General features: G+C 45.0%; 3 protein-coding genes across 3 annotated transcripts in view; all 3 read left to right on the forward strand.

Moving 5' to 3' along the window:
* Positions 1-8,898, forward strand: part of ubr2 (ubiquitin protein ligase E3 component n-recognin 2) — a 43,534-nt gene extending 34,636 nt beyond the window's left edge. Inside the window, 9 exon segments of the mRNA XM_084561823.1 lie at positions 89-156; positions 1,082-1,220; positions 1,310-1,400; positions 2,245-2,375; positions 6,138-6,240; positions 6,354-6,488; positions 7,351-7,521; positions 7,674-7,775; positions 7,871-8,898. Of these exon segments, the coding sequence (XP_084417949.1) occupies positions 89-156; positions 1,082-1,220; positions 1,310-1,400; positions 2,245-2,375; positions 6,138-6,240; positions 6,354-6,488; positions 7,351-7,521; positions 7,674-7,775; positions 7,871-8,012 (1,082 nt within the window). The 3' untranslated portion in view covers positions 8,013-8,898.
* A 1,428-nt stretch (positions 8,899-10,326) lies between these two features.
* Positions 10,327-15,953, forward strand: prph2b (peripherin 2b (retinal degeneration, slow); the record flags this gene model as incomplete). The annotated part of the gene is made up of 3 exons (XM_084561840.1): positions 10,327-10,907; positions 10,986-11,232; positions 14,245-15,953. 3 exons carry the CDS (start codon positions 10,327-10,329, stop codon positions 14,440-14,442), a joined length of 1,026 nt encoding a protein of 341 aa, XP_084417966.1. The 3' UTR covers positions 14,443-15,953.
* A 5,206-nt stretch (positions 15,954-21,159) lies between these two features.
* Positions 21,160-22,671, forward strand: LOC311500430 (voltage-gated potassium channel regulatory subunit KCNG3-like; the record flags this gene model as incomplete). Its single annotated transcript, XM_084561838.1, has 2 exons — positions 21,160-21,925; positions 22,026-22,671. Exons 1-2 carry the CDS (start codon positions 21,351-21,353, stop codon positions 22,669-22,671), a joined length of 1,221 nt encoding a protein of 406 aa, XP_084417964.1. The 5' UTR covers positions 21,160-21,350.
* Between the last annotated feature and the right edge of the window lie 965 nt (positions 22,672-23,636).

Raw genomic sequence — 23,636 nt, forward strand, 5'->3', positions numbered from 1 at the left:
ACACACACACACAAACAATGTAATAGTTGTGTAATTGTTGTCTAATTGTTGTGTAATAGTTGCGTAATTGTAGTGTTGTGTGTTATAGCTCTGGTTCCAGACACTCAGATTGAAAACACTCCGTGTATCCTCGACCTCGACATGTTTCATCTGCTGGTGAGTTTCATCTGCAACTCAGGTTTATAAAACACTTTAAAAACATGTTGAATCCAGTTTGATTCCAGTTTAAAACCAGTTTAAATCCGGTTTGATACCAGTTTAAAACCAGTTTGATGCCAGTTTAAATCCAGTTTAAAACTAGTTTAAATCCGGTTTGATACCAGTTTAAATTCTGTTTAAAACCAGTTTGATGCCAGTTTTAATCCGGTTTGATATTAGTTTAAATTCTGTTTAAAACCAGTTTGATGCCAGTTTAAATCCGGTTTGATGCCAGTTTAAATCCGGTTTGATACCAGTTTAAATTCTGTTTAAAACCAGTTTGATGCCAGTTTAAATCCAGTTTAAAACCAGTTAAAATCCGGTTTGATATTAGTTTAAATTCTGTTTAAAACCAGTTTGATGCCAGTTTTAATCCGGTTTGATATTAGTTTAAATTCTGTTTAAAACCAGTTTGATGCCAGTTTAAATCCGGTTTGATACCAGTTTAAATCTGGTTTGATACCAGTTTAAATTCTGTTTAAAACCAGTTTGATGCCAGTTTAAATCCAGTTTAAAACCAGTTAAAATCCGGTTTGATATCAGTTTAAATTCTGTTTAAAACCAGTTTGATGCCAGTTTTAATCCGGTTTGATACCAGTTTAAATTCTGTTTAAAACCAGTTTGATGCCAGTTTTAATCCGGTTTGATACCAGTTTAAATTCTGTTTAAAACCAGTTTGATGCCAGTTTTAATCCGGTTTGATACCAGTTTAAATTCTGTTTAAAACCAGTTTGATGCCAGTTTAAATCCGGTTTGATACCAGTTTAAATTCTGTTTAAAACCAGTTTGATGCCAGTTTTAATCCGGTTTGATACCAGTTTAAATTCTGTTTAAAACCAGTTTGATGCCAGTTTTAATCTGGTTCACCGTTGTGTGTCTGCAGGTTTACTGCGTGTTGTCCTACAGCTCAGTCCACAGTCTGGACCAATCAGGGCGGAGCGTGGTGGACTCGGGCCACCTCCACCTCCTTCACCTGGTCACTGTGGCTCACCTGGTTCAGATCCTGCTAACCTCCACCACAGGTGAGACACTCGCGCATGGAGTTCAGGTATGAGGGATCATCAAGCACCTGTCTCTATCTCACCTGTCTGTCTCACCTGTCTGTGTTCAGAGGAGGTGTGTATGGATCAGGGAGCAGGAGGATCTGAGGAGGAGGAGCTCACCTGTCAGCTCTACAGCACTCTGAGGAAACACCTGGACAGGTGATTGGGCCGCGCAACTGACTGACTGGTTGACTGACTGGTTGATTGACTGGTTGATTGACTGGATGACTGACTGACTGACTGGTTGATTGACTGGTTGATTGACTGGATGACTGACTGACTGACTGACTGACTGGTTGACTGACTGACTGACTGGTTGACTGACTGGTTGATTGACTGGATGATTGACTGGATGATTGACTGGTTGACTGGATGACTGACTGGTTGACTGGTTGATTGGATGACTGGATGACTGACTGACTGACTGACTGGTTGATTGACTGGATGACTGACTGACTGGTTGACTGACTGGATGACTGACTGACTGGTTGACTGACTGACTGACTGGTTGACTGACTGACTGACTGACTGACTGGTTGACTGGATGACTGACTGACTGACTGGTTGACTGACTGACTGACTGGTTGACTGGTTGACTGACTGGATGACTGGTTGATTGACTGGATGGTTGACTGATTGACTGGTTGACTGACTGACTGACTGGATGACTGACTGGTTGACTGGTTGACTGACTGGTTGACTGACTGGTTGACTGACTGGTTGACTGACTGACTGGTTGACTGGTTGACTGACTGACTGACTGACTGGTTGACTGGTTGACTGACTGACTGGTTGACTGGTTGACTGACTGACTGGTTGACTGGTTGACTGACTGGTTGACTGGTTGACTGACTGGTTGACTGGATGACTGGATTACTGACTGGTTGACTGACTGACTGACTGGTTGACTGACTGACTGACTGACTGACTGGTTGACTGACTGACTGACTGACTGACTGGTTGACTGACTGGTTGACTCACTGTCTCCATGTTGTGTTTCTAGTGTGTTACCTGAAGTGTCCTCTGGGTGGCAGCTGTGGCGTTGTGTTAAAGTCGGCGTCCTTCCCTTCCTCCGATCTGCTGCCCTCTTCTTCCACTATCTGAACTCTGCAGCGCCCCCTGCTGACCTGCTGGGTGACTGCACACAACGCCCCATGGCACCACAACTACACAACAACTACCACAGATAAGAGATGAGCGATAAGATAGGACTTTATTTATCCTGTGTTACAGGAAGCAACAGTGCATCAAGATACAAAGGATACAAAAATAGAATGAGGTAGACACTAGGGGTGTAACGGTACACAAGTCACGCCTCGGTACAACGGGAAGAAAGCAACAAAAACTCACACACGTTTAAAACTATCTTGTTTAATTAATTTTGAACAGACACCAATAAAATAAAACATCAAACAAATGCATTAGGAGGGTTCTCATACATTCATTCATGTTGTTCATACAGAGGAAAAGAAAAAGCACAATTTCTTGTAGATAAACTGAGGAGTCAGGTAGCAACTGGCAACTTTGGTAACTTCATTAGAAGAAACTAACTCAACTAGAAAGATAGATAGATAATTTCTTTATTAATCCCAAACTGGGAAATTTCACAAACTAACTTGTTGCACACACATTTTCTTTCCTCGCACCAGTGACAGACATGTCAGGGTGATGCCGTCTTATTTGCGTTAGCATGTCTGATGTGTTTCCAGTCACGTACTCCACCTCCACCAAACATCGTGGGCAGACAGTCTTTGTCCCGTCCACCACTCGTCCCATCACCGTTATGTTGCACCGGGAACCAAAGTGTTCCCACACTGGTGATTTAAATGAAGCTCCACCCTTCTCTTAGTACATCTATGCTCCACACTCTCCGTTACTTTTCTTCTTTGTCTGTTTTTCTTCTTCTGTATTCTAATGACGTTAGCTGCAGCTTTTAGCTCATTACCTCCACCTGGATTGAAGTGAGGACTCCACTTTTTCTTTTATTTAATAAACTACTCACTCAGACGTATTTGCCGTATGATTGCGTGCGAACCGTGACGCCCGTACCGTGACACCGCAGGACGAATACCTGGAAATTATGACGTCATTCTGATAAGTCCGATATCATAACGAATGGCCCCGATAATATATAATATATATTTTTGTCAGTACTGCGGTGTGAGTGGGACAACATGGCGGCCGGCGGTGGATGACTTTTCTCTGGCTGTTTGTAATAAATGTTTAAAGCAGGGATGGGCAACTGGCGGCCCGGGGACCGCACACGGCCCGCGACCTCACTCGAAGTGGCCCTTAGATTAATTTTTGATAATTATAAAACTGTATCCTCTGCGGCACTGAATCAGTTGTAATGACACAGTTGGCCACTAGATGGCGCCTCTAATTCAGACGCCGCCTCGTACACGCTTCCACCGGGTCTTCTCTGCCAGTGAAGAAGAGACGTTGAGTCATGGCTACGAGCGGAGGAGAGAGAAAACTTGATCGAGAAAATCGTGTCTTTCAGGTGAAAGGTTATCTGTTCACAGAATGTAAAGTAAACCTATGTGCTTAGTCTGTTTAGAGACGTTATCTGACATGAAAGATTTAAATTTAAGTTGCCACTACAACACGTTGCACAAGCTAAACACGAGAAGTATACTGAAGCTGTAAGGGCTGCTATCGTAGCGGACCTCAAATCAAAAGTACGCAAACAAAGGCGACTTTTTACCAGTGGCCACTGCTGGTAGTGGTGAGGTAGAGTGGGTATACAGGGGAAATGTTAAACTCTTTATTAGATTAAAAATGCACAAATTAATTAAAAACAAAAACAAAATCACAGTAAGTGGTTATTTGTTGTTTGCCTAACTAAACATATATATACACAAACATATTTAAAATGATAGTTTTATCATCTGATTAAGTGTGTGGTCCTATGTGGCCCTCAGGTAAATTGTGGCCCCCTCCATCATTTAGGTTGCCCCTCCATCATTTAGGTTGCCCCTCCCTGGTTTAAAGAAAGTGCCACGAGGTGGAAAAGTCAGCACCAGCTTTAATACCCCCAACATGAAAAGTAATTTGAAACATAGAGTCGATGGGGTTTTGAAGGCGTATGAGGACGCCAGCGCGGCTTTTGCTCATTAGTCTTCCTCATCTTCAGGTATCGGTATCGGCCTTTGGAAGCGGAAAGTTACCGGTTATCGGTCTGGTTTTTTAAAAAAAGTTATCGTGCATCCCTAGTTACATCCCTAGTTACATCCCTAGTTACATCCCTAGTTACAGCCCCAGTTACAGCCCTAGTTACAACCCCAGTTACATCCCTAGTTACATCCCTAGTTACAGCCCCAGTTACATCCCTAGTTACAACCCCAGTTACATCACTAGTTACAGCCCCAGTTACATCCCTAGTTACAGCCCCAGTTACAGCCCTAGTTACATCCCTAGTTACAGCCCCAGTTACAGCCCCAGTTACATCCCCAGTTACAGCCCTAGTTACATCCCCAGTTACAGCCCCAGTTACAGCCCTAGTTACAGCCCCAGTTACATCCCCAGTTACATCCCTAGTTACAGCCCTAGTTACATCCCTAGTTACAGCCCTAGTTACATCCCTAGTTACATCCCCAGTTACATCCCTAGTTACATCCGTAGTTACATCCCTAGTTACAGCCCCAGTTACATCCCTAGTTACATCCCTAGTTACATCCCTAGTTACAGCCCCAGTTACAGCCCCAGTTACATCCCTAGTTACAGCCCTAGTTACAGCCCCAGTTACAGCCGTAGTTACATCCCTAGTTACATCCCTAGTTACATCCCTAGTTACAGCCCCAGTTACAGCCCCAGTTACATCCCTAGTTACATCCCTAGTTACATCCCCAGTTACATCCCTAGTTACATCCCTAGTTACATCCCCAGTTACATCCCTAGTTACATCCCCAGTTACATCCCCAGTTACATCCCTAGTTACAGCCCTAGTTACATCCCCAGTTACATCCCTAGTTACATCCCTAGTTACAGCCCCAGTTACATCCCTAGTTACATCCCTAGTTACATCCCTAGTTACATCCCCAGTTACATCCCTAGTTACAGCCCTAGTTACATCCCTAGTTACATCCCCAGTTACATCCCCAGTTACATCCCTAGTTACAGCCCTAGTTACATCCCCAGTTACATCCCTAGTTACAGCCCTAGTTACATCCCTAGTTACATCCCCAGTTACATCCCCAGTTACATCCCTAGTTACAGCCCTAGTTACATCCCCAGTTACATCCCTAGTTACATCCCTAGTTACAGCCCCAGTTACATCCCTAGTTACATCCCTAGTTACATCCCTAGTTACAGCCCTAGTTACATCCCCAGTTACAGCCCTAGTTACAGCCCTAGTAGACATAAGAAACTTTATAAAAGCATAATATGTTATGGTACGAAAACATTTATATATTGCATCAGGTTTTCAGGGTACAAAATACTACGCTACTACAACTACACAACAATTACTACAAAATACTACGCTACTACAACTACACAACAATTACTACAAAATACTACACTACAACAGCTACACAACAATTACTACAAAATACTACGCTACTACAACTACACAACAATTACTACAAAATACTACGCTACAACAGCTACACAACAATTACTCCAAAATACTACACTACTACAACTACACAACAACTATACAACACCACACCACAGCAGTAAGATAAGACAACAAGACAACTACACACCTTCAAGACAACCACACAACTACACAGTACTACACAGCAACTACACAATACTACACAGCAACTACACAAAATACTACAGAATAACTGCAAAATGCAACACAACCACACAACTACACAATCCAATACAAGACAACAATAAAACTACACAGTACAGCTACACAACAATAACTGAGAGTGTGTGTTGTAGTTACAGGTCCTGGTCAGTGGGAGGCGCTGTGTAGCTACCTCAGTCTGCCCTCCAACCTGATGCTGCTTTACCAACACACACTGCTGGAGCCGCTCATACACAGGTAACACACACACACACATTCACTCTGTGGTTTCCTGTGTCTGATTGATTTGTTGTCTCTGAACTCTGAATGTGCTACTGCTTATAAGTCACGTGTGTGTGTGTGTGTGGCAGGTGGTGCTGTCATCCAGGTGTGAGACAGACGCTGCAAGGGGGCGGAGTCATCGTTAGATTCCCCAGAGAATCGAACCGACTGATCGACCTTCCAGAAGATTACAGCGTCCTGATCAACCAGGCGTCCAGCTTCACGTCAGTACACACACACACACACACCTACACACACTGAGAGCTATACACAAATATACACACTTAAGGGACTCATGTGTTTCTCAGTGTAACGTCTGAACTGTTGATTATTTATTCATTTTGAGAGGCTTGGTCTGCTTACCTGTGTGTGTCTGCTCACCTGCTTACCTGTGTGTGTCTGCTCACCTGTTCACCTGTGTGTGTCTGCTTGTCTGCTCACTTGTGTGTGTCTGCTCGTCTGCTCACCTGTGTGTGTCTGCTCGTCTGCTCACCTGTGTGTGTCTGCTCATCTGCTCGTCTGCTCACCTGTGTGTGTCTGCTCGTCTGCTCACCTGTGTGTGTCTGCTCGTCTGCTCACCTGTGTCTGCTCACCTGTTCACCTGTGTCTGCTCACCTGTTCACCTGTGTGTGTCTGCTCGTCTGCTCACCTGTGTGTGTGTGTGTGCTCACCTGTTCACCTGTGTGTGTCTGCTCGTCTGCTCACTTGTGTGTCTGCTCACCTGTTCACCTGTGTGTGTCTGCTCGTCTGCTCACCTGTGTGTGTCTGCTCACCTGCTCACCTGTGTGTGTCTGCTTACCTGTTCACCTGTGTGTGTCTGCTCACCTGTTCACCTGTGTGTGTCTGCACATCAGGGTGGAACTCTGCTGTGCAGACACAGAGAGCAGAGGAGATAAATGACATCAGGCTATGTAGTTTGTTTAATGAAAGATCCAGGTAGACTTTGTTGTCGGCCAAGGGGGGCGGGGGTGGTGCACCCCCCCTAATATAATGGTAGGGGAAACGGCACAGAGATAAACACACTGACTAATACACACTTTTGAGTTGTTGTTACCAGTGTTGTTACCCAAGTCTTTACCTGTGCAGGTGTCCTCGGTCAGTGGGCGATAAGTCTCGTGCTCCCACTCTGTGTCTGGTCTGTGGATCCATGTTGTGTTCTCAGAGTTACTGCTGTCAGACGGAGGTGGATGGAGAAGATGTAGGCGCCTGCACTGCACACACTCTGAGCTGTGGAGCCGGCCTGGGCCTCTTCCTCAGGTACCCCCACGGGCTAACGTTAGCGTGCTGACGGGCTAACGTTAGCGTGCTGACGGGCTAACGTTAGCAACAGTCTTGGTACAGCTCTCAGATGTATTAGTAGTTAGTGTCCAAGTGTAAACTCACCTGTTACTGATTGTGTGTGTGTGCAGGGTCAGAGAGAGTCAGGTGTTGTTTGTAGCAGGTAAAACTAAAGGCTGTTTCTACCCTCCACCGTACCTGGACGACTACGGAGAGACCGACCAGGGACTCAAGTACGTCTGTGGTTGTTTGTTTGTTTGTTTGTTGCAGGCGGGGGAACCCCCTCCACCTGTGTTTATTTATTTATTTGTTTGTTTGTTTGTTGCAGGCGGGGAAACCCCCTCCACCTGTGTTCGGAGCGTTACAGGAAGATCGAGCGTCTGTGGCGGCAGCACGGTGTTGCTGAGGTCATAGGTCATGCTCAGGAGGCCAATCAGACGCTGGTAGCCATCGACTGGCAGCACCTGTGATGTAGATTTGGCCCCGCCCCCTGCGGTTAGAGAGACAACCATCAATATTTTCTCAGCCTTAGCCACGTCCTTTTCATGACAAAACCTTGAACCAATCAGCTTCCTGCAGCCCAGGGCTCGTTAGCTTTCAGGGACTATTTCAGGGTTAGGGTACCCCCCCCATAACTCTTCACAGTCCACCAATCATGAGAGAGGAATTAACGGCAGTGACAAAAACAAGATGTTCTCATGTCCCACCTTGTATTGGTCTCTGATTGGCAGTCTGGACAGGTGTGTCAGACCTGAGGTTGAAGACGGAAGTCGACCCCATGATGTATGTCTCAGTCCTGCTACGTGTTAGCTTAGCATAGCTGTGTTGCTGGCAGGCATGCTAATGTTAGCTGCAGAGTGATGCTGAGCCTGCTAAAGTAGAGTAATGGGATTACTTTGTCCAGGTAACAGCTGCTGAACACCTGCTCATCAATCAGCCAATCAGCTGCCAGGAGCTGGTCATCTGATCAGAACCAACTAATAATCAGTTTGATGGATTACACCTCATCACTGCAGGTCACTGCTAATATGCTAATACGCTAACAGTCAATCAGTAGGTCACATGACCTCTAAGCCGGGTATTGATTAGAATGACTTTGTTCTAACTTTTTATTTAAAGGTGTGATTGGAGGAGTGCTGTGTGATGTCACTTCCTGTTAGACCTCATCTCATTAACTTTATTTAAACTTTTCTTTTAACAAGTGCAAATCGTCCAGTTTTTATCAGCTGGTCGTCACGTTGCCACGGCGACACTTCATTTATCGCGTGACCTGTTAATATGTGAATTCTTGTATAAATGAGTAAATGTATGATATTGTATAAGAACAAGAAAACCAATAAAAGACTTTGGAAGGACTCAGTGTGTCTCTGTGTTTCCTCTGCGAACGCAGGGTTCATCCTCTGATGACCAAGAGTTTACATGACCAAGTAACAATGATCAATAAAAGACAAATCATTAAATCAATGTCCAATATTTCAAATATATGAAAATAAAGAGTTTAAATGTATGCAGGTAGAATTAAACAGGAACATTCTGTTATTGATTTCTACCAACAGGTTTATTGAGGTCATCTGAGGAAACTCTAAACTTGAGGGTCAGAGGTTAACCAGAACTGTAACCATGGCTACGAAGCTAAACAGGTTCATTGAGATCATCAGGCATGTCTGTCCTCAAACAAATCTGAATTGACGTCAGATCACAGCCAGAAGGTTCTGGGTTCTAATCCAGGTCGACTGGTTCCTTTCTGTGTGTAGTTTGCATGTTCTCCCCTGTGTCTGCGTGGGTTCTCTCCAGGTTCTCCAGCTTCCTCCCACCGTCCAAAGACATGCTGGTTAGGTTCATTGGTGATTCTGTCTCTCTGTGTTAGACTGGGATAGACTGGAGACCTGTCCAGGGTGGACCCCCCCTCTAGACCAATGACAGCTGGGATAGACTGGAGACCTGTCCAGGGTGGACCCCCCCCCCCCTAGACCAATGACAGCTGGGATAGACTGGAGACCTGTCCAGGGTGGACCCCCCCCTCTAGACCAATGACAGCTGGGATAGACTGGAGACCTGTCCAGGGTGGACCCCCCCCCCCCCCCCCCCCCCTCTAGACCAATGACAGCTGGGATAGACTGGAGACCTGTCCAGGGTGGACCCCCCTCTAGACCAATGACAGCTGGGATAGACTGGAGACCTGTCCAGGGTGGACCCCCCCCTCTAGACCAATGACAGCTGGGATAGACTGGAGACCTGTCCAGGGTGGACCCCCCCCCTCTAGACCAATGACAGCTGGGATAGACTGGAGACCTGTCCAGGGTGGACCCCCCTCTAGACCAATGACAGCTGGGATAGGCTCCAGCCCCCGTGACCCTTCACAGGACAAGAGGTTACAGAAGATGAATGAATGAATGAATGAATGATTGTATTGTGGTGTTGCCATGGTAACAGCCTCCACAGGAAGTTTGTCTTTTGCTGCTCAGGTGTGCTGGCGGAGAAGGCGGAGCTCGGTGGAGCTCGGCGGAGCGCGTGACGACTGAGGATGAAGCTGCTGATTAACAACAAAGCTGAGATTATCTGCTGTAACGAGATCAGATCTGCTCCAGGTTTAGGGCGAGCTGCTGCAGCTCTGACACATTCACACCTCAACGCCTCCTGCAGGAACTACTGATGGCAGAGCCCCCGGCCCCCCAGCACTATGGACGGTCCTCACAGCTCTGAGAGCAGGAGATTTAAGTCTGTAAGTCAAAGCTTCAGTTTCTGATCCAAACTTTTACTCACTTGGTTTTCTGAGGCGACAAAATGGCGTTCATGCCGGTGAGGTTCAACCTGCAGAAGCGGGTGAAGCTGGCTCAGGGTCTGTGGACGCTCTACTGGGTCTCGGTCATCGTGGGGATCCTCATCTTCAGCCTCGGCATCTTCTTCAAGATCGAGCTGAGGAAGAGGAGCGAGATGATGGACAACAGCGAGAGCCACGCCGTGCCCAACCTGCTGATTCTGGTGGGGGCGCTGGCCTGCGGGGTCAACGCCTTCGGGGGGAAGGTGTGCCATGACTCCCTGGACCCGGTCAAGTTCTCCAAGTGGAAGCCAATGCTGAAGCCGTTCCTGCTGAGCTGCTGCGCCTTCAACCTGCTGCTGCTGCTGGCGGCGCTGCTTTGCTTCCTCATGCAGTTCGCCGTCTACCTGACGCTGGCCGAGGGCCTGAAGAACAGCATCAAGTTCTACAAGGACACTGACACGCCGGGACGCTGCTTCATGAAGAGGACGCTGGACATGACACAGATTGAGTTCCGTTGCTGCGGCAACAACAACTTCAGGGACTGGTTCGAGGTTCAGTGGATCAGCAACCGATACCTGGACATGAGCAACGAGGACGTCAAAGAGTGAGTTCCTGCATCCCGTCTCTGTCTGTCTCTCTGTCTCTGTTTCTTAAACAGGAACATTCCTGTCTTTGTCCTCAGTCGTGTCCTCAGTAACGTGGAGGGGAAGTTCCTGATGGACAGCGTCCCGTTCAGCTGCTGTAACCCGGGGTCTCCTCGTCCCTGCCTCCAACACCACTTGACCAATAACTCTGCCCATTATGACTACGACCACCGGACGGAGGAGCTCAACATCTGGACGCGAGGCTGCCGCGAGGCGCTCTTCTCCTACTACAGCAGCATGATGTCCAGCATCGGAGCGCTCGTCCTCCTCGCCATCGTCCTGGAGGTATGTTCAGCCAATAAGAGAACAGCCTTGCTCACTTACAGGGTCATCATTGATCACCATTCAGAAATGATAATAGCTAAAAGCAAAAAGCTAAGTGCCGAATCCTAAATGTTAGGCGCTTGTCTTTTTCGTTTGGATGTTCAGATTAACTCTCACATCTGTGTGATAAATATACCACAGCTACCGCAGTAGCTAGCTTAGCTTAGCTTAGCTTAGCAAAAGACTGGAGACAGGTCGTCATGGTTCTGTCCACACAGCTTCCAGCAGTTTCAAGAAGTCTCTCTCCCAGTCCTCTTCCTGTCATCTTCTGGTCCCCTGTGTCCTCTTCTTTCCTCTTTCCCCCCACTTCCAGTCGTCTTCCTGTCCTCTCCCCTTCATCTTCCTGTCCACTTCGCATCTTCTTCCTGTCCTCTTCCTGTCCTCTTCCCGCGCTCTTCCCGCGCTCTTCCCGTCCTCTTCCTGTCCTCTTCCCGTCCTCTTTCCGTCTTCTTCCCGTCCTCTTCTTGACCTCTTCCTTCCTGTCCCCTTGGTTTCTAATCTGAGTCCATGACCTATCAATGACTTGACCCATGACCACGTCAGCTCTGTGACCTTCTGAGCGCGTTCTGATTGGACGTAAAGACGTGGAGACAGTTTAATGTGAACAGAAGGAACCAGATGAAAGTTTGACAGTAAACGAGGTAAGAAGCAACGTTCTGATGTTAATCTTCTGATAATCGCTGCAGCACACCTGCAGTAAATTAACCCAGGTGACCTTGAACGCACCAGGTTAACAGCATAATTATAGATTAGCCAGTAATTAGTGTCAGTGCTGATGCCCGACCAGCTTCCATCTAGAAAAGGCAGGATTTAAAAAGATTTAGACACTGATCAGTTTGAAGCCTGCAGCTGAATTATTGTTGATTCCGATTTATTGATCGATTGATTGATCACATGATCTGTTTCCCGTCCTTCATGCGGTTCATACGTGATCTGTGACTCCTGCCGCGTTAACCTGCTGAGGATCAGGAACTATTCTTGGGAGGGGGGGGTTAATCAGTCCGCTGCAGCAGCACGTTGCATTCTGGGAAGATCAGATGAGAGCGAGAAGAGATTCAGTATCTGGGTCAAAACAACAAGTTGAACCTGAAGGCGGCTTTAATCCAACATCCTGAACTCAATCACTCTCTGGTTCATCTTCACGTCTCTGGGACACAACTCAGGACGTGTACTCAGTTACTCTATATTTACATGAGCATTTTACAAATGAAGAGTTTACAGACAACAAGTGAATGTATTGGTTTGCACCCAGAGCGACAGAATAAATCCTCTGATTTGGTTTAAACTTCCTGAGAAAGTCCACCTTAAATATTAAGGTTGTTTTTTTGTGAACTGTTTTACGTTTATATTTCATCTTAAAAACAGTGTACCTTGCCTTATTGGGTATCATTCTTTTCAGCACAACCTCACATGTGTGACTGTACAAGTTATTTTTTAATTTTAATACTGTATTAACACAGTGGACCTAAAACTACACTATAAAACATAAAATCCGAGCAGGAAAAACTTAGATTTTTCACTGTGGAAACCACAAACATATTTGACGAACCATTTTTATAACTTAGAATGCAAATCTAAACTTTAAATTTCAAAAGCTTATCATAGATAGTATATAGTGTCACTCCCATAAAAAGGTTCCCTCTTACGTAGCAACCATTGCCATATAATTTTCTGATTGGCTGATGGGCGTCATGTTTTTTTTTGTGTTTTTTTTTTGCTTTCGAGCATCTGAAGCCGACTCGCGCTCTCCGCTTGCAAGCGTTTTCCTTTTCGCCGTTTCGTCCTGAACTAAACGCACACCAAACATGATGACAGTTCATTCATTCATTCATTCATTCATCTTCTGTAACCCTTTGTCCTGTTAAGGGTCATGGGGGTCTCCAGCCTATCCCAGCTGTCATTGGTCTAGAGGGGGGGTCCACCCTGGACAGGTCTCCAGTCTATCCCAGCTGTCATTGGTCTAGAGGGGGGGTCCACCATGGACAGGTCTCCAGTCTATCACAGGGCTAACACAGAGAGACACTCACACCCACGGCCAATTTAGAATCACCAATGAACCTAACCAGCATGTCTTTGGGTTAGGTCGAGGGTTAGGTTAGGGTTGGAAGGAAGCCTAATTCATGATGACAGTATTCAGGAAAAAGCATGCCGTAAATTATTTTTAATAAGTATAGTTTTAGTTGGCTTATCAACACAATTTAAAAACTGGTATATAGTTTGAATTTAGCACTTTCTACAGAAGTTGAAACGGAGACTCAGTGAGACTGCATCTTGCTGCTACATTGTCTTAAACTGGTCATGTGATTTGGACACGCCAGCGCGTCCATCAACTCCAGAGGGTTAAAGAACAGACAACTAGGGAGGCTCAGTGGTGTGGTGGTTAGCACTGATGCCTCACAGCCAGAAGGTTCTGGGTTCTAATCCAGGCCGACTGGTTCCTTTCTGTGTGTAGTCTGCATGTTCTCCCTGTGTCTGCGTGGGTTCTCTCCAGGTTCTCCAGCTTCCTCCCACCGTCCAAAGACATGCTGGTTAGGTTCACTGGTGATTCTAAATTGGCCGTAGGTATGAGTGTCTCTCTGTGTTAACCCTGTGATAGACTGGAGACCTGTCCAGGGTGGACCCCCCCTCTAGACCAATGACAGCTGGGATAGGCTCCAGACCCCCATGACCCTTCACAGGACAAGAGGTTACAGAAGATAGTTACATTTCTGGAGGCATATAACATTGTGTTTCTGTGTGAGGCAGTGGACGTGGCGGGCTGAAGCTAACGCTAACGTTAACCTTGTGTTTCTGTGTCAGCCGGTGGACGTGGCGGGCTGAAGCTAACGCTAACGTTAACCTTGTTTTTCTGTGTCAGGCGGTGGACGTGTCGGGCTGAAGCTAACGCTAATGTTAACCTTGTGTTTCTGTGTCAGGCGGTGGACGTGGTGGGCTGAAGCTAACGCTAACGTTAACCTTGTGTTTCTGTGTCAGGCGGTGGACATGGCGGGGCTGAAGTACCTTAGCACAGCTCTGGAGACGATGGACGACCCCGAGAACCCTGAATGTGAGAGTGAAGGATGGCTGCTGGAGAAAGGCGTAAAGGAGACATTCAGCGAGCTGCTGTCCAAGATGAAGACGCTGGGAAAAACCAACCAGGTGGAAGAGGGCGGGGATGCACCAGAGGCCTGAAAGCCCTGCCCACCACAGACTGAGGCCCCGCCCCCATGCCATCTCTCCTCCAGATAACAGGGAGAGAGAGATGATCAACTTCCTGTTCTATACAAACACCATCACACCTGTGTTCAGATACACACACAAGAACACACACAATCATTAAAACACACATGAATACACACTTACACATGTTGAAAGTGAACAAGTTCTGTATTGTGGTTATTTTTCTGTAAATATGTTGAACAGAGTTTATTTTTAAACAAACATCTGACGCTCTGAACGCTTCCTGCCAGATGTTCATCTGCAGATCTGAGTCAACGGAGGTTTGAGACCGACCAATACCACCCTGATCAGCTGACATCCTATTGATGTGCTTTTATGTGAATGTCTCAGATGTCTGGTATCAGTTGGTCTCTGTTCTTGACTGTCGCTGTCCAACCTCTGATGGAGTTGGCTGCCATGGAAACAGACGGCCATTAAAAAACAGACCTGTTAGCGCTCAGTGCTGACGACGAATAACACCTGAGCAACAGAGTATAGAAGTAAATGCAGGTACATCCAGCTAAAAGACAGACAGGTGTGTAGACCTGTTTAAACCGTTTATTGATTAGAAGAGAATCAACATTAATCTCTGCTGTTGTTTTTAATATTGTGGCTGTATCTGTAGATAGAGCCACATTCTCTACATACAGGTTTATATACAGATCCATGCAGGTATATACAAGCTAATTTACCTGTGTACACCGGTACACATATTTGTATATACACATACACGGGATGATTCATCAGTTTTACACAACCATTTTCTTTTTGACTTGTTTTTTTATGAACAACTTGACATGATCTTTTTCTCATACTTTATTTTTTGTTTTCCAACTGAATTTAATAAATTACTGTGACCAGCTGAGATGGTAGTTAGCTAGCTGAGATGGCAGCTAAATGAGATGGCAGCTAGCTGAGAGGGTAGCTAGATGAGAGGGTAGCTAAATTAGATGGTAGCTAGATGAAAGGGTTGCCAGCTGAGACGGTAACTAGCTAACTGAGATGGTAGCTAGCTAACTGAGATGGTAGCCAGCTGAGATGGTAGCTAGCTAACTCAGATGGTAGCTTGCTAACTGAGATGATAGCCAGCTTAGTCAGATGGCAGCCAGCTGAGATGGTAACTAACTAACTGAGATGGTAGCCAGCTGAGATGGTAGCTAGCTAGCTGAAATGGTAGCTTGCTAACTGAGATGATAGCTAGCTAAATAAGATGGCAGCCAGCTGAGATGGTAGCTAGCTAACTAAGATGGTAGCTAGCTAACTGAGATGGTAGCTACCTGAGATGGTAGCTATCTAACTAAGATGGTAGCCAGCTGAGATGGTAGTTAGCTAACTAAGATGGTAGCCAGCTGAGATGGTAGCTAGCTAACCGAGATGGCAGCTAGCTAACTAAGATGGTAGCCAGCTGAGATGGTAGCTAGCTAACTGAAATGGCAGCTAGCTAACTAAGATGGTAGCCAGCTGAGATGGTAGCTAGCTAACTGAGATGGCAGCTAGCTAACTAAGATGGTAGCCAGCTGAGATGGTAGCTAGCTAACTGAGATGGCAGCTAGCTAACTAAGATGGTAGTCAGCTGAGATGGCAGCTAGCTAACTAAGATGGTAGCCAGCTGAGATGGTAGCTAGCTAACTGAGATGGCAGCTAGCTAACTAAGATGGTAGCCAGCTGAGATGGTAGCTAGCTAACTAAGATGGTAGCCAGCTGAGATGGTAGCTAGCTAACTGAGATGGTAGCTAGCTGTGCCTGACCGACTAAGCTCATGGTGAAGTTGGCCGTCTGGTTCCCTGTCAGACCGACGCTGGGTCAGACTTAAACTTTGCAGCCAACACACACACTTTGCTGAGTATCATTAGTTAGAGTTTAATTAGTGAAACGTCATCACAGTGTGTGTGGACCTGGTCTGTGGTCAGTTGTGTAGATCAAGTCAGATCAGCTGTGTAGAGATTAAAGGGGCAGTTTGAAGAGTTTATTTTTTGTATGTCAAGTCTTTGTCTTTGGAGAATTGTGATGTTTTCAGTTGGTTATTGTGGGTTGGTTGACAGTTGTAGTCGCTCCTATAAAATGATTGTGACTGACACAAACTATCTGACTCGTCTTTTATGAAACATCTCAGTACAGTCTGTAGTTAACTAAATTAAACTTAATGTTTCAGCAAATTATTCTGGAGATTTAACAATGAATCAGACATTTCACTTCATGCCTTAATATCTGAAGTGGCAGTTTTCCAGCAATTGATTGTGTTGAATTGTTTTACAGCTTCAGTGTTTTACAGTACGCATGTCGTCACAGCCACTGACAAGATAAACAGAGTTAATCAGCTCAGAGGAACAGATTAAATCTGCTGATGTCAGCTAAAGGCAAGAGGCAGCAGCCATGACGCACGCAGGAAGTGGAGGGTCCTGGGAGGCGGAGCCATGTCATAGTTCAAATAATTAATGACACAGACAAATCTACATTCAATTTTTCAATGCAAAGGAGGGGAGATGGAGAGAGGGACACACAACAGTTAACATGTTGTATAGTAGTACCACAGCATTGCATGAGTAGTAATAGAAAATAAATTAGATAAGAAATAGAGTAGAGGAGCTCAGAGCAGCATAGGCCTATAGCAACAGCATTAAGGGGCGGTTCAGTCCAACTCTAACTATCAGGTTTATCAAAGTCCTGAGGGGGTCTGCCTCCTGAACCCAGACTGGAGAGGAGCCTGATAGCTGAAGGCTCTACCTCCCATTCTACTTTAGAACCTCTAGGAACCACAAGTAGACCTGAACTTTGAGATGGAAGTGATCTGTTGGGATGATCTGGTATAATGAGGTCTTTAAGATATGATGGAGCTAGGCCTTAAAGGGCCTTGGATGGAAGGAGGAGGAGTTTGAAGCTAAACCTGGACTAATCCGGTCTCTCTGGTTAATTGCTGCAGCATTTTTAAAGCGTATTTGGAGGCAGACAGTAATGAATGACAGTAATCCAGCCTGAAAGACCCTAAAGCATCAACTAGTGTTTGAGCATCACTCAGAGACAAGATGTCCCTGATGTTGACCTGGCTGATGCAGGAGAAAGAAGACAGCCCTGGTCTGTGGGACAATTAAATGACATATCCTGGTCAAATATACCACCAAGGTTTCTCACAGTAGTACAGGTACCTGAAGATTTACTGACAAACACATTCTGGAGTCAAAGACTGGGACATTAAATTGTGAATCAGGAGTCAATGAATAAATATAAATAATCAGATTCAGTTCAAAGATCTGTAGCCAAAGGTTTTATCTCTGTCTATTTAAAGGAACAGTGTGTAAAATGTAGTGGCTTCTAGTGGTAAGGTTGAATATTTCAAATTTTCAGAATAAGTGTGACATATAAACATACAGGTCCTCTGTAGAACCGGTGCTGGTTTGTTGGTTCTGGTCCAACAAAGCGGGCCCCAATAAGAAGACCAGTGTTTGTTGTAGAAGGTCAGCTGATGGTCAAGAGCTGGATTTCACTGAGGAAGATGAAGAGCCACTGAGAGGTCAGAGATTAAAGCTGAGAAGGCGATTTACACCTGATCCTTTTAACACATCACGCAATGCACACCTTAACTTCAAAACTGTTTCACTGATAAGAATTATTTTAAAATGATTCTCATGATTAGAAAATGTTTGTTTTTCATTCAGCAATAAAAATTCCCTTAGCAACACAGTTTTCAAAAATAAACAGTCGATCATTGATCAGAACGCCGAGCCAGAACATGAGCCTCAGTGAATGAATGTTCTTCTCTTGTGTCTGACGTACAAACCGCTAACACCAGATTTCATCCAAACCTTCAGTTGTTGCTCATTGTCGTTAATATATAAAATGTTAAATTCTCTACTCACTGTAGAGTTTCACAGACTCAACACATTGACTCTGACAGCTGAAGGTGCCTTAGACTTGCCATAGGGATTAACTGAAGACACAGTTAGCAGCTAAGATAAAGAAACCAACGGACAAATGTTAGATATGAGGTTTTCATATTTTAGACATGTGTGTTATATGTAACACGAGGTGTCTGTGTTGTTGAGTTGTATGTGAAGTCATTAATGCTGTAATACGGGCGTCTAAACTAAAGTCACTAACTGGGGTGGCATCATGTCACCAGCATGAGGAGGGATCTTTTTAATGGCCGTAAAGTCAGATCTCATTAGAACAGGCTACTGATAACAGCAACGCCTCCTCTCAACTCAACCTCCTGCAACACAAACCATCAGACCATTCCTACACAGCAGCTATGTCCAGGATCAATTCTGATATAACAGCAACAAGTTGATCAAACACATGTGGAATGGACTCTTTATAATACTGAGCTCTTTATAATATTGAGCTCTTTATAACAGTGAGGTCTTTATAACACTTTGCTCTTTATAACACTAAACTCTTTATAACATTGAGCTCTTTATAACACTGAGCTCTTTATAACACTTTGCTCTTTATAACACTGAGCTCTTTATACATTGAGCTCTTTATAACACTTTGCTCTTTATAACAGTGAGCTCTTTATAACATTGAGCTCTTTATAACACTTTGCTCTTTATAACACTTTGCTCTTTATAACACTGAGCTCTTTATAACATTGAGCTCTTTATAACACTTTGCTCTTTATAACACTGAGCTCTTTATAACATTGAGCTCTTTATAACACTTTGCTCTTTATAACACTGAGCTCTTTATAACACTGAGCTCTTTATAACATTGAGCTCTTTATAACATTGAGCTCTTTATAACACTAAACTCTTTATAACATTGAGCTCTTTATAACATTGAGCTCTTTATAACACTAAACTCTTTATAACATTGAGCTCTTTATAACATTGAGCTCTTTATAACATTGAGCTCTTTATAACATTGAGCTCTTTATAACACTAAACTCTTTATAACATTGAGCTCTTTATAACATTGAGCTCTTTATAACACTAAACTCTTTATAACATTGAGCTCTTTATAACATTGAGCTCTTTATAACACTGAGCTCTTTATAACATTGAGCTCTTTATAACACTGAGCTCTTTATAACACTGGGCTCTTTATAACACTGAGCTCTTTATAACATTGAGCTCTTTATAACATTGAGCTCTTTATAACACTGGGCTCTTTATAACATTGAGCTCTTTATAACATTGAGCTCTTTATAACACTAAACTTTTTGTAACACAGCTCTTTATAACATTGAGCTCTTTATAACACTGAGCTCTTTATAACACTGAGCTCTTTATAACATTGAGCTCTTTATAACACTAAACTCTTTATAACATTGAGCTCTTTATAACATTGAGCTCTTTATAACACTAAACTCTTTATAACATTGAGCTCTTTATAACACTGAGCTCTTTATAACATTGAGCTCTTTATAACACTGAACTCTTTATAACATTGAGCTCTTTATAACACTGAGCTCTTTATAACACTGAGCTCTTTATAACATTGAGCTCTTTATAACATTGAGCTCTTTATAACACTGAGCATGATTCTGGCACCACCATGCTTCCCAATAGGAATGCTATTAAAGTTTGACATGTGTCTTCTGTCCAGCTCTTCGACTATGGGAGTCTGATTGATGATCAGTTGCTGTCATCTTTCCTACAGGTTGTCCATCTCTGTGAGTACTTCTGAAGCTCTGTTTGAGACGCTGTTGAGTTCTTGGTCTCCTGATGAAGAACCTTCCTTCTCATTTGGCCAGCAGTTCACTCAATAAAGAATCCTGATGATTCAAAACTTCTTCAGTTTCACAGTTATTGGCTTCACTGAGTTCTTGGAGCGCTCAGAGATTCAGAAACGTTTCTTTCACGACTTCATGGTTCAGGTTTGGTTGTTCAGTAAAAAGACTGTTGCATCTTACCTTAACAGTTGTGTCTTTCTGTCCAGTCAAATTGGCACAGGTGGAATCAGGTAAAGACCAAGATAAATCCAACAAACCTGGAGAATCTATAACATATTTATTAATTATAAAATACTGAGTTGAGGTTGACGAGAACCCATTCCTGTTCTTGTTTTTGTGATTCATGTAAACGTTAAAGAAATAAAAAGGTTTCACTTACTCCAGCAGAGGGAACCATTTCTACAGAATTAAGTCTGGGGGTTAGTAATGAATTAATAAAATCATTATTTATATCAGGCTTTGACGTTCACTCAAACATAAAAATCATAATTAAGTTGATTAAATGTTTAATTAGAGATGATGGAGGTGAAGCAGAAGGATGAGGAGAGGTTGAAGAAAATTCTGTTTCTGAATCATAGTATGCAGACTGAATCATCGACGGATCAACCTCCAGTCAGACAGGAGGAGGAGGAGGAGGAGGAAGAGGATGAGGAAGAGGATGAGGAGGGGGAGGAGGAGGAGGAGGATGTTCTGCTCCTGTTGACTCTCAGATTCAGTCGTGAAAAGAAAAGAAGCAGAAGTCAAACAGAATCTGTGGAGGTGATTTATTCTGTGGGTGGATTTAAATGTTGGAGCTTCATGTTCAACGCTGATTTCTGGTGAGTGTTTAAACTGCAGCTCAGAGATGAAAATGTGATTCAGTGTCTCCAGTTTGACCGAGAATATATAAAGATGATCGTTTCAACCAGACATAAATCTACCTCGTGTTGTTGGTTCTGACACATTTTATTTGCATTATAGAGCTGAAGATGTTTGGAAGCAGATGATGTTTTTGCAGGAAGATTAAAATGTGACTTTTTATTCGGGATGAATGCTAGAGTCAGAAAACAGAGTTAAACAGCTGTAACAGCTGTAGCTAAAGGTTGGAGCTTCTCCAACAGAAGACACCTGAGGACTAACCCTAACCCTAGACTGGTGGCTGAGTCTCTAACCTCTGAACTTTAAACCAGCGCAATCTTAAATTTGGAGGCAGCTTTTAAATGACAGTGAGATGAAGGTTGGAAGCAGTCTTTGCACCCTGAACGTTGGTGGTCGCAGGTTTTCCTTCTCTCCGGAGCTGATGAAACACCTTCCTCTCAGCAGACTCAGTCGGCTGCATCGCTGCGGGTCAGAGAGCGAGCTGTTGGAGCTCTGCGATGACTACGACCGAGACAGAAACGAATTCTTCTTCGACCGCCATGCCGAGGCCTTCAGCTTCATCATGCTGTACCTGCAGCACGGGAAGCTGCGCTTTGTGCCGCACATGTGTGAACTGTCCTTCTACAATGAGATGTTGTACTGGGGCCTGGAGAGCTCTGACCTGCTGCCCTGCTGCCAGCGTCGCCTCGATGACCGCATGTCCGACTGCTTCGTTCACTTCTTCCCTGAGGAGGAGCCTCGGGGCACCGAGGAGCCCCAGAGTCGCTGGCTGGAGAAGATGAGGAGGACATTTGAGGAGCCCACATCCTCGCTAGCGGCACAGATACTAGCATCGGTGTCAGTTCTGTTCGTGGTCATTTCCATGGTTATGCTGTGTGCTAGCACCTTACCGGACTGGAAGGCTTCAGAGACCATGGATCAACACAGGTGAGGACCCATATACGTTTAACAGTTGACTGACATCTCCAGCTGTAATTGGTCTAGTCCATGTATGAGATCTGTCCTCTGATTGGCTTCCCCTCTGCAGGATCATCGAGGCTGTGTGTATTGGCTGGTTCACCGCTGAGTGTATCGTCCGTTTCCTTGTGTCTCGGGATAAATGTGAGTTTGTGCGTCGTCCTCTGAATCTCATCGACCTGTTGGCCATCATGCCATACTACATCTCTGTTACCGTGACGATCCTGACGGGGGAGAACTCCCAGCTTCAGCGGGCTGGAGTCATGCTGCGCATCCTGCGCATGATGCGCATCTTCTGGGTGATCAAGTTGGCGCGTCACTTTTTGGGTCTGCAGACTCTCGGCCTGACGTTACGCCGCTGCTACCGTGAGATGATGATGCTGTTGGTCTTCATCTGTGTTGCCATGGTGATCTTCAGCGCACTGGCCCAGCTGCTGGAGCATGGCCTGGACCTAGAGGCCAGAAACCAGGACTACGCCAGCATCCCCGCCGCCTGCTGGTGGGTCATCATTTCCATGACGACGGTGGGATACGGGGACATGTACCCGGTGACAGTAGCGGGCCGCGTGTTGGGCGCCATCTGTGTAGTGAGCGGCATCGTGCTGCTGGCGCTGCCCATCACTTTTATCTACCACAGCTTCGTCCAGTGCTACCACGAGCTCAAGGTTCGCTCTGTTCGCTGCAGCCACAGCCTTTCGGCCGAATTCATCGACTGACCCAACTCTGCTACTGCAGAAGAACCGATTCAAACAATGACTGTAAACATGAAGAATCGGTCCAAACAATCCAAACCACGACTCTAACCGGGAAGAAATTGTCTTAGTTTCATTCATGGATGACCTTCAAAATAAATTCATGTTCAAAAGGTTTCAGTGATAGGTTCCGGACCAGGACTCATGTCTGGTTTACATGTATGCATCAGTTCTGTTTGTTTGAAACCTACAATCCACAGAACGAAGAAGCTAGCTAACTTAGCTGTTGTCTTGGTGACAGTGTTACACCTATCAACCTAAATACAGTCATGAGTCAGTGTCAGCATGAGAAGTATTCACTGATGTTGAAAGATGAATTGATTAATTAGTTAAAGCAGATAAACAGTTTTAATACATGAACCAGCTCCAGTCAGTCTGTCCTTCGACCATTCTGTTCCCCAGGGCATGGACACCAACCTCGGTTTCCATGACAACATTAGACTCAGAGACTGGAAGTTAAAGTGTTAGAAACACTTGGTTTGAATGTCAAGACAGAGCAGTGTGGAATATCTCACTTCTTCTGTGGTGTGGAAAAGTGGTAGGAAAAAAAACTTCTGTCTTTCTGTTTCCTTCTTTTCTTTTCAGTGTCTTTGTTCTGGGCAGCACAGTGCGAGGTGGTTAGCACTGATGCCTCACAGCACGAAGATCCCAGGTTCGAATCCACAGGCCGACTGGTTCCTTTCTGTGTGTAGTCTGCATGTTCTCCCTGTGTCTGCATGGGTTCTCTCCAGGTTCTCCAGCTTCCTCCCACCGTCCAAAGACATGCTGGTTAGGTTCATTGGTGATTCTAAATTGGCCGTAGGTGTGAGTGTCTCTCTGTGTTAGCCCTGTGATAGACTGGAGACCTGTCCGGGGTGGACCCCCCCTCTAGACCAATGACAGCTGGGATAGGCTCCAGCAGACAGGAACACAGAAGATGAATGAATGAA

The sequence above is a fragment of the Chelon labrosus genome, assembly GCF_963514085.1.
Source record: "Chelon labrosus genome assembly, chromosome: 15".
In the NCBI taxonomy this organism is placed as follows: domain Eukaryota; kingdom Metazoa; phylum Chordata; class Actinopteri; order Mugiliformes; family Mugilidae; genus Chelon; species Chelon labrosus.